At 40.4% G+C, this 14,540-nt stretch overlaps 1 protein-coding gene across 1 annotated transcript; it reads right to left on the bottom strand.

Moving 5' to 3' along the window:
• Positions 1-1,817: 1,817 nt before the first annotated feature.
• LOC143123583 (uncharacterized) lies at positions 1,818-12,071 on the bottom strand. The gene is made up of 6 exons (XM_076285004.1): positions 12,025-12,071; positions 11,826-11,866; positions 10,614-10,713; positions 10,212-10,282; positions 4,262-4,445; positions 1,818-2,959 (listed from the first exon to the last, which is right to left on the bottom strand). Exon 6 carries the CDS (start codon positions 2,925-2,927, stop codon positions 2,109-2,111), a length of 819 nt encoding a protein of 272 aa, XP_076141119.1. The 5' UTR covers positions 2,928-2,959; positions 4,262-4,445; positions 10,212-10,282; positions 10,614-10,713; positions 11,826-11,866; positions 12,025-12,071; the 3' UTR covers positions 1,818-2,108.
• Positions 12,072-14,540: the final 2,469 nt, after the last annotated feature.

Genomic DNA, 14,540 nt, shown 5'->3' with positions numbered 1-14,540 from the left:
TAAGACTACTGTCATCATAGATGTAGGCTGCTGCATTAGGGTTGCCACCTGTGTCTGACAAAAATCCTGGACATTTTGACCATCCAATCGACCTTTTTGTTTGTAAGCAACGGTGCCTTTCGCACATCTAACACAAGATAAAAACCGTCATTCTAAGCGACAATTGTATAGCTAAAATTAGTAAGAATGACAATTTCTAGTTATTTGTTTAGTTAATTGCTTTATTTAATAGCAGACCTTTATTATTTTGTTATATTTTCAACAGTTTTTAGTTGTGGACACCTGGGGGCAGTATTGAGAAAAAAGGGGGAATACATAATTAGGTTCTGCTTTTTTGCTTATGTGGAATAAACTTTCCTTTCTCTGTCTCTCCTTCAATTAAACTGAAATACACATTTTGCGCATCATGTACAAAAATCCGGGACATTCAGTGTCCAGGATTTTTATTTTTATTTTCCTGGACAGACCATGAAAATCCTGGACAATCAGGAAAATCCTGGACAGGTGGCAACCCTATGCTGCATAGCTTAGTAGTATTTGCGCATGTTGGGCCTAACACATTCAGCCATTTGGAACAAGAACACACCAGAATAGGCCTGTTTCGTAAGCAGGATATGTCCCACACACTCTCCGTCTCCACCTTACCATTTCTAATGAACCTCCACGGTGCGTGCCCCCACCACCACCACCCATGTTATGCTACGTCATTTTTGTAGAGCCAATAAGGCTGTGCATACGTTTATGGACGTAGGCACGCTTCAATTAAACTGAAATACACATTTTGCGCATCATGTACAAAAATCCGGGACATTCAGTGTCCAGGATTTTTATTTTTATTTTCCTGGACAGACCATGAAAATCCTGGACAATCAGGAAAATCCTGGACAGGTGGCAACCCTATGCTGCATAGCTTAGTAGTATTTGCGCATGTTGCATGCCCATTTGTCTAGAAAGATAGGCCTACTTCGAAATTTTGTCATTTTTAATAGCCCACATTTTACAATATGCTGTACAAATAAAGGCCTAGTCGTGATCAACTAATGTTGTTGCGCTGCATTGCGTCTAAGTGTCGCCAACTGACGATACACATTGGAAATGTGTGTACGACACACATATAGTTGCCGTGGAGAAAATTCTCAGGCTCATTTACTCTTGATACAGCCGACCGTGAGCGTTAAAGATGGCGTACGCAACATTTTTGTACTTTGTACATGAGGCCCCTGGTCTTCTTAATTATTCCCCTTTCACATATAAGGCTGCTTATATCATGTATTGATGAAGATCTATTGACAAAGAACAAACTAGTAGAATTAATAGGCCAAGTTATGAGATAAGGAGCCAAAACCTTTCCCCCAGTATAAGCTACTTGTCAATTTTGAGATTTTGGTTTGATCATCTTTTTTTGGAATACCCTCTGTTTGCATCTGTAAACTACATTTCTCCTGAACGCACAAAACAAGCTTATCTATTTATTAAAACTTAAGGTTATCAGGGGAAATTATGTAAGTAATGAAGTCCCATGGTGATATATTCAAGGTTTTGTGAATATACCTGTGGGCCTAACACATTCAGCCATTTGGAACAAGAACACACCAGAATAGGCCTGTTTCGTAAGCAGGATATGATGGCCGCATTCCTACACTTATAAAATGCAATTCAATGCGGAAGTAATCCAAGTATTCAGAATACGTTACTCAGATTGAGTAACGTAACAGAATACGCTACAAATGACATTTTTGGGCATGTATTCTGTAACGGAATACGTTTTGAAAGTATCTTTCCCAACACTGATCATAATCAAGAACCAGAACTATCAGTTTCAGAACAGTAATTTTATTCCAACTGAGTCATGAATCCAATTGTAATTGGATTAGATGTGCCCAGGTAAACACACCTGCTTTTAAAATGTGAACAAGCTTTTACATTCTCTTTTCACTGCAACTCTGGTGCGGCCTCTCTCCTGTGTGAATGCACTGATGTCTTTTGAATTATTTTATTTGACTGAAACGTTTGCCACACTGAGTGCATTGGTGCGGCCTCTCTCCTGTGTGAATGTGCTGGTGTCTTTTGAGATTTCCATTTACATTGAAACTCTTGCCACACTTAGTTCATTTATACGGCCTCTCTCCAGTATGCATTCGTTGGTGAACTTTGAGAGCTCCCGATTGACTGAAACTCTTGCCACACTGACTGCATTTATACGGCCTCTCTCCAGTATGCATTCGTTGGTGAACTTTGAGAGCTCCCGCTTGACTGAAACTCTTGCCACACCGAGTGCATTTATACGGCCTCTCTCCAGTATGCATTCGTTGGTGAACTTTGAGAGCTCCCGCTTGACTGAAACTCTTGCCACACTGAGTGCATTTATACGGCCTCTCTCCAGTATGCATTCGTTGGTGTCTTTTGAGATGTCCCTTTTGAAAAAAACTCTTGCCACACTGAGTGCATTTATACGGCATCTCTCCAGTATGCATTCGTTGGTGATCTTTGAGATGTACCTTTTGAAAAAAACTCTTGCCACACTGAGTGCATTTATACGGCCTCTCTCCGGTGTGTACTCGCTGGTGAACTTTGAGATTTCCTACTACACTGAAACTGTTGCCACACTGAGTGCATTTGTACGGCCTCTCTCCAGTATGCATTCGTTGGTGATCTTTGAGATGTCCTACTGCACTGAAACTCTTGCCACACTGAGTGCATTTGTACGGCCTCTCTCCGGTGTGTACTCGCTGGTGAACTCTGAGATTTCCAGCATGACTGAAACTTTTGCCGCACAGTTTACAGCAGTGTAGCTTCTCTCTTGTGTGAGTGTAATTACACAACTTGAGCTGGGAGCTGTGTTTACGCAGAGGACGGGACAATCTTCCAGACTCCTTCGGCTCTTTTTGCAGGGTCCAGCTGGACGTGGGACTCTCTGAAGGGGCCATGGAGGATGAAGTGCATAATCCTGTCCGTTTCACTGGGAAAACACAACACATTAAATAAGCCATGAAATAGATCCATACCAGGGTTTTCATGGTTTCCTTTTCTCATGCTGGTCCGATGTCCGGATATATATCTGAAGATGTACTAGTCATGTTTTAATAAACGTCTGTCATAAATGGAATGGAAAATGGAATAAATAATTCATAAATGGAATGGAAATGGAATCAAATGTGTGTACACGTCTGTACTTACCTATGTTTACAAATAAATTAAGTCCTCAAATCAATGTGACTGTGTGACCCACTAATTATAGTGGATGGAATCCACTATCTTGATATCTCCTGGCTTCTTCTTTTTACCTTTTCTTTTTACCTTTTCAAAAATGAATGCGGCTATAATCGCTTAACGTACAGACTTGTTGAAATAACCGTTGTGTAGGTCTGGAATTGGCCAAGAGTAATCTTTTTAGATTTTTTGAAAAGTTTATACTTTTTGAGAAATAGGGGATTAAAATGTTTTCTCTCTATGACATCACAAAGGGGGCTCATTTAGAAGGGTCGTAAAGTAATCAGGTGTGGGTCCACCTGCAACGTCAGCTTCTAAGCATACAATCTGGCGCTCCCTAAACTACACATCCTATGACTAATCGCTTTCGACCACACTGCTTTCAAGCATATCTCAATTCTTTTCAAGAAAGTTTACATTCTTGGCGTCTGCTTCATCCAACAAACTATGACGAAACGGACATTTTCCTACCACACCCAAAGTAAGTTACAATTAATTTGTGTTTTTTATTCGAATGGATTGTGTGAAGTCTGTTTTTAACGACTTGGCTAGTTAATCAAGTAAGCAACCAAGCTGGCTTTACCTGTCATCGATTAGCAACAAACTCATAGCTGCTACGTATAGAGAGGACGTTAGGTTTAACTCTAGCTAGTTTGATAAGATTGGTATTACGTCGAGTAAGTTCATAACTTGATTAAGCGATAACCGAGGATTTAGTAGGACGTCAGGTATGTTTCTAGGTTCGCAGTTGTGTGCAGTGGTGGCGGTAGTGTTAGCAGCTAAGTAATAATTAGCTTCACACTCAAATTGTCAGCCACCTTTCCTAGCGATAGCTGGCCTGACAAGGGAAATGGCCTTCTATGGCAGTCACTGGCAGAAACTTAGCCTTCGTTTTGAACTACATTTGTATGAGTGGTAGGTTGTGGTGTAAAATTACTTGATTGTAGGCTTATTCTATTTTCAGAAAATAGCATAATTCGCACAAAGTGAACCACCACTTTTGATATAGACTAACAATGAAGTGAAATTTTTCTTTTTTGAATTATCTTACGACTCTTCTGCTGTTCTCCTTCTCTGTTCTTCTCTGTCCCATGCTGTCCTGTCCTGCAGCAGTCCACCAACTTCACGGACACCCTGCTTAATTGGACCAGATGCAGGGGGTCTGCAAGGGAGAGGGTGGATGAGGCAGCTTCAGAGCTGAACACTGGAGCCAAGTGGGATTCATCCTCCTCTTCCTAACACACACAGAAGGAGAAAAAGAGGTAACTTGAGCCAGTTGGTTAAATGCAGCACCTTACTGTTAGCATTAGGTTGTCTGATAACTGGCCCCTAACTCATCCTAAATAAATACTTCAGACATGTACTGTATTCATCTTACATACAGTACCCTCCAATATTATTGGCACCCCATGCTAAAGTTGACTAAAATCTGGTATAAAAAATAATCTGTTGGTGATTTATTGTAATCTCACAATAAAAACAAATAGGAAAAATCCAACCTTGAAGGGAAGCCTGTTTTTAGTCAACATTACCAAAGGTGCCAATAATTCTGGAGGGTACTGTAAATACCTCAAATGTAGCCCAGCTTGTATCTCTACTGGTTAGCACTCTGGACTTGTAACCGGAGGGTTGCCGGTTCGAGCCCCGACCAGTGGGCCACGGCTGAAGTGCCCTTGAGCAAGGCACCTAACCCCTCACTGCTCCCCGAGCGCCGCCATTGTAGCAGGCAGCTCACTGCGCCGGGATTAGTGTGTGCTTCACCTCACTGTGTGTTCACTGTGTGCTGTTTGTGTTTCACTAATTCACCATTGGGTTAAAAGCAGAGACCAAATTTCCCTCACGGGATCAAAAAAGTATATATACTTATACTTACACTATCTGCCACATTGCCGATTGTGGAGAACTAACTCCTGTCGTGCCCAACACTATACAACTCCTCCAATTTTTTAACAAAAACATGTTGCTCACAATTATTGGCACACCTGCTTATAATACCTTCTTAATAGAGATGCACCGATTGCAATTTTCTGGGCCGATACCGATATCCGATTTTTCATAGAGTTTGACCTGCCGATACCGATTTTAGCCGATTCCGATTTCATTTCTTCTAACCATTTTACAGCACAAACACAAATAGTTAATTTCTATCTTTTCTTTGATAGAGCATGTTAATATAGGCATGTAATCAACTTATCAATAATGAAATGGCTGTTAAAAAATGGAACCGGTGAGCAGACAGATTCTTCTTCAAGTCTAACTTCAGCTGCAGTATCAAATTATGGATTAAGTTAAGTTATGGAACACCCATTTTATTCTTCTCACATCCAATATCCAACTAAATATATAAGAACAATTTTCATGATAGGCCTACATTTGAACATGCTACCATGTCATATTTTCAAATGCATTGATGAATTTATGGGAGGGCGAGGGAAAAATGGTAGTAGCCTAGGCTATCACGCAATCAACAGGGGAGAAGTGCTAATAGCGATTAGGTGCTCCACCATATATGAAAACAGTGCACGTCTGTTTTGCGGTGAAAAAATTAAATCCAAATTCCGGTTAAATGCATCAATTAGGCTAAATAAACTTTCAGAGACGGCTGATTCAGTATTCAGAGCATCAATTTTCTTCATTGTAGGCTACTATGTCAAAAGCAACTTTTTTTGCCTTTCTAATAGGCTATCGTTTGTTCACTTCACGACATCCACTTCTCAATCTGCTAGACTAGGGTATTTTAAGGCATAGCCTTAGTCTACGTGCAGTAAATACTTTGAGTATTTTTTTTTTAAGTGGAGTAGAACTACTAGGGCTACTGTCCCTGCTTGTTGACATCTTATTATGTAGCCTATGATCGCTAAACTTTGATTATTTTTAATGTCGCAATCGGTTATCTCTGTTCAGCTGTGGGCACGCAATTAGCGGCAGTGACGGGCGGTGATGAGCGATGTTTACGTAGCCTAATGAAGTGACAGCTTAGTAAATTCCACGCAGTAGGCCAATGGCAAAGCACAGCGTTTGCTGCATAGAAAAACTCAGTAGCCTATTAGCGCTTTCTTTGTAGCCCTACATCCAGCCCTGAGTGTTGGTTGCTAGCTTCTTCAAACTTTGCAAACTCTGGGTGTTGTTACAATTGCGGCGCACGAGTGCATTTGACCGGCATAAAATCGGCATGTCTCAGACTGACCGGCAGGTCGCCGGTCATGGCCGATCACGTGAAAATCGGCCGATTCCGGTCACCAGCCGATCTATCGGTGCATCTCTACTTCTTAAGCCTCCCTTTTCCAATAAAACAGCTTGTAATATTCACCTATGACACCCCATAGAGTTGGAGAATACAAAGCAAGAGATTTAAGACTGTTGGTCTTTACAAAATTTCCAGGGGGCTGAGATGGCAATGGCCGAAGCTTGATTTTGCGTTCAGTAAACCATATTTGTTTTGATCGATCCAATCATGACCAACGTTTAGTATCTTGGCAGAGATTGACAGATTTTGTTTAAAACATTTTCAGGTTTTTCATGTTGTTTGTGATACCAGGCACTTTAATTAGATTCCCAAGGCCTTTGAGAATAATAACAGCCCCACAATAGCACAGCCTGTCCACCATAATTCTCATTAAGCATGGGGTTCTTTTCAGTAAAGTCATTCTTCTATGTATGCCAAACACACCTAAAGTGTTCCTAGCCAAAGAGCGCACTTCCAGACAAAGTCACTGTACCATTCGGTGACTCCTGCCATTTACATTGGTAATTAAAGGACTGGACAGGCGTTTACCTAGCATGCACTCTAAATAAGCTAGCAGTGAGGTCACTTTTGAAGATTGTAACTCTCCAATAGTGGTCCTTATGGAATTTTTTGCCTATCTTATCATCCTCCATATACTGTAAATGGGGGAGAGATAACCATGGGTCTTTGTCCAAGCATGTTTGTCACATTTTCAGTTGATTAGAACCTTTTAATCATTGTTTAAACTGTAAATATATAGCCTGGGTGCTTAGTTGAGATGTGAACAAGGGAACATGTCACAATGCAACAGCGCTGTTTTCCCTTGATGAAAGTGAAACCACGAGTTTTCCCACATCTCAACTTAATCCCGCCCACAACATTTGAGGTCGGGAAGTTCGGTCTGGCATTGCTGCATTGTGGAGCAAGTATGCTCGCCCTAAATCAGGTGGACCAATCAAATTGGGCTTTACGATGATGGACAGGTGAGCAACAGCGCCTAGTCTATCACGTCGTCGTTCAAACATAAACTTAGATTAAGCTTATGTTTGAAACAAAAACACTGTGGCTAGAAGGATACATGGCTTTTAAGACCCCATATGGAAAATGCATATTATTTAATGAGGTTTTATCACTGAAAACGATGATTTTTGAAAACTTTGGCCAAAGTTGAGATGTGGGAAAACTCGTGGTTTCACTTTCATCAAGGGAAAACAGTGCTGTTGCATTGTGACATGTTCCCTCGTTCATTTGAAATCTCTGATTGACCACCTGTTCGAGGGATTTGCAACAGCCTTTCCCAGCTGTTTAACATGTTTGTAGCATATCAGTGTTGAACAGAATTATTTTTAAAAACAGAGGGGCTATAGGCTATCCGTTTTTCCCTAATAGCCTACCCTACTAGTCTTACGTATCTCTTATATTTCGCTAATGAGTGTTGTAGGCTATGAGTTATAGACGCCACTAACTTTTACAAAAGACCAGAAAACAAAGTTAAGGCATTTATGGAGAAGGATGGTTCGTGTGTTTTCTTCCTACACCTCACGGCAGGGCTCCAGACTAACTTTTTGCACTGGTTGCACTGGTGCGCCTAACTTTTTTTCTTAGGTGCACCAGCACAAAAGTTAGGTGCACCCAATTTTCAACCACATCGCATTTAACACCGCAGCAGGTTCACTTTTCTTCCTTAGTTATTGTCCTATATAGGTTGTCCTATGACTTATGATTTAAACTTCTACAAGAAAAGTAACTTAATGAAGTGTTGGTGCTTTAAGTGCTTCACTGAGCTGAAATTTAAACTTAAAACATCTCAAGATGAATTAAATAAAAACAGTGAGTAAGTTAACAGTGCACGCCTTTTAAGGGCTTCACACTGCACATCTCATGGCTCAATGTCTTACATACTATCCTTCATGATCTTTAGGCCATGCTCAATCTAAATGTGTCCATTCAATTCACCGTACACAATGACCACAGTTATACATGCAGAGAATATTCGGGCTTTAAATGTAGCAGCGATATTCGGTTTGCGCCAAATACCGGATTAAATTGATTGATGCCATCAGAATGAGTTTACACAACTCGCGCGCAAAACGAATATTGCTGTTGAAAACCGGGTTACTCCCTGCATGTAACTGCGGTCAATGACGCACTCCTTTTCGGCGATATCTGTATCTCTGTCGTTCGGGAAGGCCTTGTATGCATTGTTCGCAATTTTAAGACGTCTTTTCATCTGCAATGACTCCTATAAATTTGGTGCAAGTGGCATTCCTGTACGTCGGGTTTACGTTCAAACTATTTTTCTGGTGAATAATTATTTCGGACTGAACTTGGTGAAGGGAAGTTTCACTAGGCCTATCGTAGGCAACGATAAACTTGATCATCATCTCGGGCTAGTCTTATCGGTTTGCATTTTCAAATTTACACACAGGCACTGGGTCCCGCCCTTCACTATCTGTGATTTGTTTAAACCACGATATTGGCCAAATATGTGTCTGTTATTGAACCAAAGGTAGAGTTTCAATGCGGACACTTTTTCCTCTCTCGAATAGCTGGTCGCACCGGTGCGACCTCCAATTTTTTTTAGTTGCACTTTTGAAAAATTAGGTCGCATATGCGACCAAATTGGTCGCACTCTGGAGCCCTGCCTCACGGTAAGCTATTTCATTGCTCTGATTGGTTAGGTCTATCCAATTGAGTGCAGAGGCATTCCCCCCCTGTATCGGTTAAAACACGCCCCATAATTATGTCCCAATGGAGCAGTATCAGACTCATATTCTGACTAGAATTGAGTATGACTACGTCAGGCTAGTAAATATAGGCATTTTCAACAAAGTACCTAGTTTTTATAGACATTCACTGACTTACAAATGTCAACACAATTTCTTTTTATTTGAATTTAGTGTATTCTCTTGTCTTTCTGATGTTGAAAAATGACAAGACAATTTAGCATCTGTGTGACTTTATTTTCATACCTTAGTGAAAAACAAAGTAATGAACTACCTCTGAAAGTTCACAGACACTCTGATTAACTTAACAAAGTTAAAATTAGATAGGGAAATGCTTCTGTTAGATTTTGTATGTATGATTTTCTAGGGGTGCCAATAATTGTGTTTTCGTTAAAAAATATTTATTTCTTTATAAGATTTTCTTTTTTCTCAGAATACATTTTCTTCCCAGGCAAATTCAGCCAAGGCCACTTACAAGTTCATACATCAGAATGCCTTCTTCTTCAGAGTTTAAGCTTGATGTAGTTCTTGCCTTAAAGGTACATTATGCAAGATTTTCATCTTTACAAAGCCAATTTGATGGTAAACTAACTTGTAATAGGGAAATTGTTCACCTAGCATAGCTATACAGCATAGACGTAGTGAGTCCCTACCGAGAAAACCAACCATGCAACAACCAAGAGCGGCACCCAACAAATCTCATGAGAATCGTGAAACATTACCTTGTCAGTAGATCGATCTAGCTCTTTGGAGATAGTTTTTGCCTGTTGCTAATTCTTCACCTCCACAACAAAAGCATTTGCATTGTGTATAGGGGATAAGTCACGAGAAGTTTGCTATTTACAATAGCAGAGTAACATATCAATACATTGCGACTCTAGAGGGAGCTCTACACTTGCCAAAAATACCTAAACCTGTATATTGTACCTTTTACTCATTTGATTTTACTGTAATATTAGTATGAGTTTGGCTAATTAAATAAAGATGTGATTTTAACAGTGGATAACTATACTAGACATTACAAATATCATAGACTTTCACCACTGTACCTGGACCTGTTCAGTTTTGATGTCTTCAGCTGAAGAGACAGGGTATTCTGCTCTGAGGACGGATTCTTCTACTGCAGACACAAACAAAGAAGACACTTAGTGTGAACAGACTACGCTTCCTTTTTGACAAAAATAGTTGGCCAGGGCGTTTTTTTTTTTATTAACAGTTAAGGGAGTTTTTACTTCCATAATGTGCAATAATAATGAGTTAATGGTAGCTAACATGCTAGTTTTTGAAACCACTGCAATAAAGACACGTGCTGGCCAGAAAATTTGGGACAGGTCCAGTCTATCTACACAAATGAATATGATGATACATTTGAACTCTGACGTCATATTAGTCATATGTGTGTGTGTGTGTGTATGCATTTGTGTGTTGTGTATGTGTGTTGCTCTTTTCACCTATGCTCTCCTTGCCAGAGCCTCTCCGCTCCCCACATCCACTTTCACCATCTTCTTCTTTAACTGCAAGGACCAGACCACCACACGGCTCCTGCTGAGTCTGAGAAGTAAACAAAACCATCAGAGTGTGTGTGCTAGGGGTGGGCGATATATATCGTCTACGATAATATCGTGATTGTTGTTTTAACGATGTGCAATTTGACATTATCGAGTATTTAAATTACTTATGGGGAAAAAACACTCGAAATCACGCATTGAAGACTCATACATTCCCAGCAGGTGTATGTGGGAGAAGCCCCTGGCTGCAGCAGAGCAAGTGTCACGTGATCACTAGTGGGTCACAACATTGTCCCACGCACGCCTAATGTTTATTTTGTGCAGCGAGAGTAGCCTACTTGGGATTTTATGCGGCTACTTTTGTCAAGTATCTGTTCAAGTAGCATTTATGAGACAGTCACGTTTTTTCCTACACGGTATTATATGGAGAGAAAACATTAGCCTTTGAGTATTTTAATAGTCAGTTGTAAACAAAGAACTATTCTCAAGTAACTCTTTTGTAAATGGACTGAAGTAAATGTAAATATCTACGTTTACCGATTATGCTAACGTTAGCATCTCTATGGGATTTCTCATATACATTAGCCATAAGCTAACGCATTAGTTTCTATTCTGTAACTTGGAATGGTAGCCTCTTGGAAGGCTAGTGCTCATAAACAAAACATAGAAGGAAATAACTGATATGTACTCTGTTGGTCTGCTTAGTTTTACAGTGAATCCTATGTAAAGGTTTGAAAGGAACTTTAGCCTCAGACTTTCTCTTGGGAAACTGTTAGGCCTATTCATCTTCTCTAATGTAGCTGGCTAGACCATGTCATTGCCACACACCCAAGTGGGGGCAGAATTGGAAATGTGTCATAGAGTGACAATGCATTGGTTGATTTGGTTAAAAAGTCACAGGTTAGGTTATTGGTTATTATTGTAATGATGCTATTCATAAATAATTAGCGGTAAAGTAACTCAGACTTTAACAAAACATTTTTTTAAAGGATATCGACTAATTATCGTTATCATCAAAATCACAAAAAATATTGAGATATTATTTTTTGTCCATATCGCCCACCCCTAGTGTGCGCGTGTGATTGTGTGTGTGCCAAGCAAGCTGACACATATCCATGTGTTTGACATGATGTGTATATGTAACAAACACCGTACCTGGAACAGCTCTGATCTGGGGTCAGTTATCTCTAACGATACTGCAAAAGCAGAAAAAAAGGAAACGTATTCACATTTAATCCTCCAGCATAATACAGTACAATTGTGTTGCACTCAGTGGATATTCAACACAGGACATTAGTGTGTGTGTTGTGTGTGGTGTGTGTGTGTGTGTGTGTGTGTGTGTGTGTCTGCTTACCAGACTGACTGGACTCTCCATGGCCATAATCCTCCTCCTCCTCTTCCTCATTCTCCTCTTCTTTAATGCAAGAGACTGGAGCCTCAAACAGCTTCTGACCCTCAGGAGAGACCATCTGACTCTGAACACGAGACGAGTACGAGACAAAACAAAAGCGGCACCCAACAAATCTCATGAGAATCGTGAAACATTACCTTGTCAGTAGATCTAGCTCTTTGGAGATAGTGTTTGCCTGTTGCTAATCCTTCACCTCCACAACAAAAGCATTTGCATTGTGTATAGGGGATAAGTCACGAGAAGTTTACTATTTACAATAGCAGAGTAACATATCAATACATTGCGACTCTAGAGGGAGCTCTACACTTGCCAAAAATACCTAAACCTGTATATTGTACCTTTTACTCATTTGATTTTACTATAATATTAGTATTAGTTTGGCTAATTAAATAAAGATGTGATTTTAACAGTGGATAACTATACTAGACATTACAAACATCATAGACTTTCACCACTGTACCTGGACCTGTTCAGTTTTGATGTCTTCAGCTGAAGAGACAGGGTATTCTGCTCTGAGGACGGATTCTTCTACTGCAGACGCAAACAAAGAAGACACTTAGTGTGAACAGACTACGCTTCCTTTTTAACAAAAATAGTTGGCCAGGGCGTTTTTTTTATTTTATTAACAGTTAAGGGAGTTTTTACTTCCATAATGTGCAATAATAATGAGTTAATGGTAGCTAACATGCTAGTTTTTGAAACCACTGCAATAAAGACACGTGCTGGCCAGAAAATGTGGGACAGGTCCAGTCTATCTACATAAATGAATATGATGATACATTTGAACTCTGACGTCATATTAGTCATGTGTGTGTGTGTGTGTGTGTATGTGTGTGTATGTGTGTGTCAGTCTGTCTGTCTGTCTGTCTGTGTGTCTGTGTGTCTGTGTGTCTGTGTGTCTGTGTGTCTGTGTGTCTGTGTGTCTGTGTGTCTGTGTGTCTGTCTGTGTGTGTGTGTGTGTGTGTGTGTGTGTGTGTGTGTGTGTGTGTATGCGTTCGTGTGTTGTGTATGTGTGTTGCTCTTTTCACCTATGCTCTCCTTGCCAGAGCCTCTCCGCTCCCCACATCCACTTTCACCATCTTCTTCTTTAACTGCAAGGACCAGACCACCACACGGCTCCTGCTGAGTCTGAGAAGTAAACAAAACCATCAGAGTGTGTGTGCGCGTGTGTGATTGTGTGTGTGCCAAGCAAGCTGACACATATCCATGTGTTTGACATGATGTGTATATGTAACAAACACCGTACCTGGAACAGCTCTGATCTGGGGTCAGTTATCTCTAACGTTACTGCAAAAGCAGAAAAATGGAAATGTATTCACATGTAATCCTCCAGCATAATACAGTACAATTATGTTGCACTCAGTGGATATTCAACACAGGACATTAGTGTGTGTGTTGTGTGTGGTGTGTGGGTGTGTGTGGTGTGTGTGTTGTGTGTGTGTGTGTGTGTGTATCTGCTTACCAGACTGACTGGACTCTCCATGGCCATAATCCTCCTCCTCCTCTTCCTCATTCTCCTCTTCCTCAGCCTCTTCTTCTTTATTGCAAGAGACTGGAGCCTCAAACAGCTTCTGACCCTCAGGAGAGACCATCTGACTCTGAACACGAGACGAGTACAAGACAAGCCCATCAAAATTGAGTGTTAATAGGTGAACACGAGACGAGTACGAGACAAGCCCATCAAAATTGAGTGTTAATAGGTGAACACGAGACGAGTACGAGACAAGCCCATCACACTTGTGTGTTAATAGGTGAACACGAGACGAGTACGAGACAAGCCCATCAAAATTGAGTGTTAATAGGTGAACACGAGACGAGTACGAAACAAGCCCATCAAAATTGAGTGTTAATAGGTGAACATGATGAGTGTGAGACAAGCCCATCAAAAAAGAGTGTTAATAGGTGTGAGTGAGCGGGTGGTTAAAGGTACACCATGCAATATTTTCACCTTAAAGGATAATTCCAGTATTTAGTACTTTGAGCGATGAGACATGATTTTGGCCTGCTTCTCATACTCTTGGTCTGAATCGCATATACGTCTCAGACGTTGGAATTGTCCAAAAGGTATGTTGTTTTTTAACCAGACTGGGTGAAAACTATCTGCTCTTAACATAGTGTTTCTATCAGTGATTTTGCGAAAAACTGTAGTGTAGAGCCGGCCATCCAGTCCTTTTGAGATAGTTAGATCTAAAAAGTTAATAGTTGTCTTTGAATGTTCCATCGACAGTTTAACATTTCTGTCATTATTATTCAACATATCATGAAACATAAACAACTCGTCTTCAGAACCAGTCCAAATTAGGCAAACATCATCAATGTACCTCCCATACCATTTTATCTTATCACTGTAGACATTATTGTAAACATATTCCTTCTCCCATAGGCCTAGGAAAAGATTGGCATAATTAGGGGCAAAACATGCCCCCATGGCAGTGCCACATACCTGAATATATAATTGG

Source organism: Alosa pseudoharengus, unplaced genomic scaffold (assembly GCF_046254945.1).
Source record: "Alosa pseudoharengus isolate Yale_2024_CS ecotype anadromous, Long Island Sound unplaced genomic scaffold, YU_APseudo_1.1 YU_APseudo_1.1_scf_1, whole genome shotgun sequence".
In the NCBI taxonomy this organism is placed as follows: domain Eukaryota; kingdom Metazoa; phylum Chordata; class Actinopteri; order Clupeiformes; family Clupeidae; genus Alosa; species Alosa pseudoharengus.
This window is presented reverse-complemented; position numbering and strand designations above follow the sequence as displayed.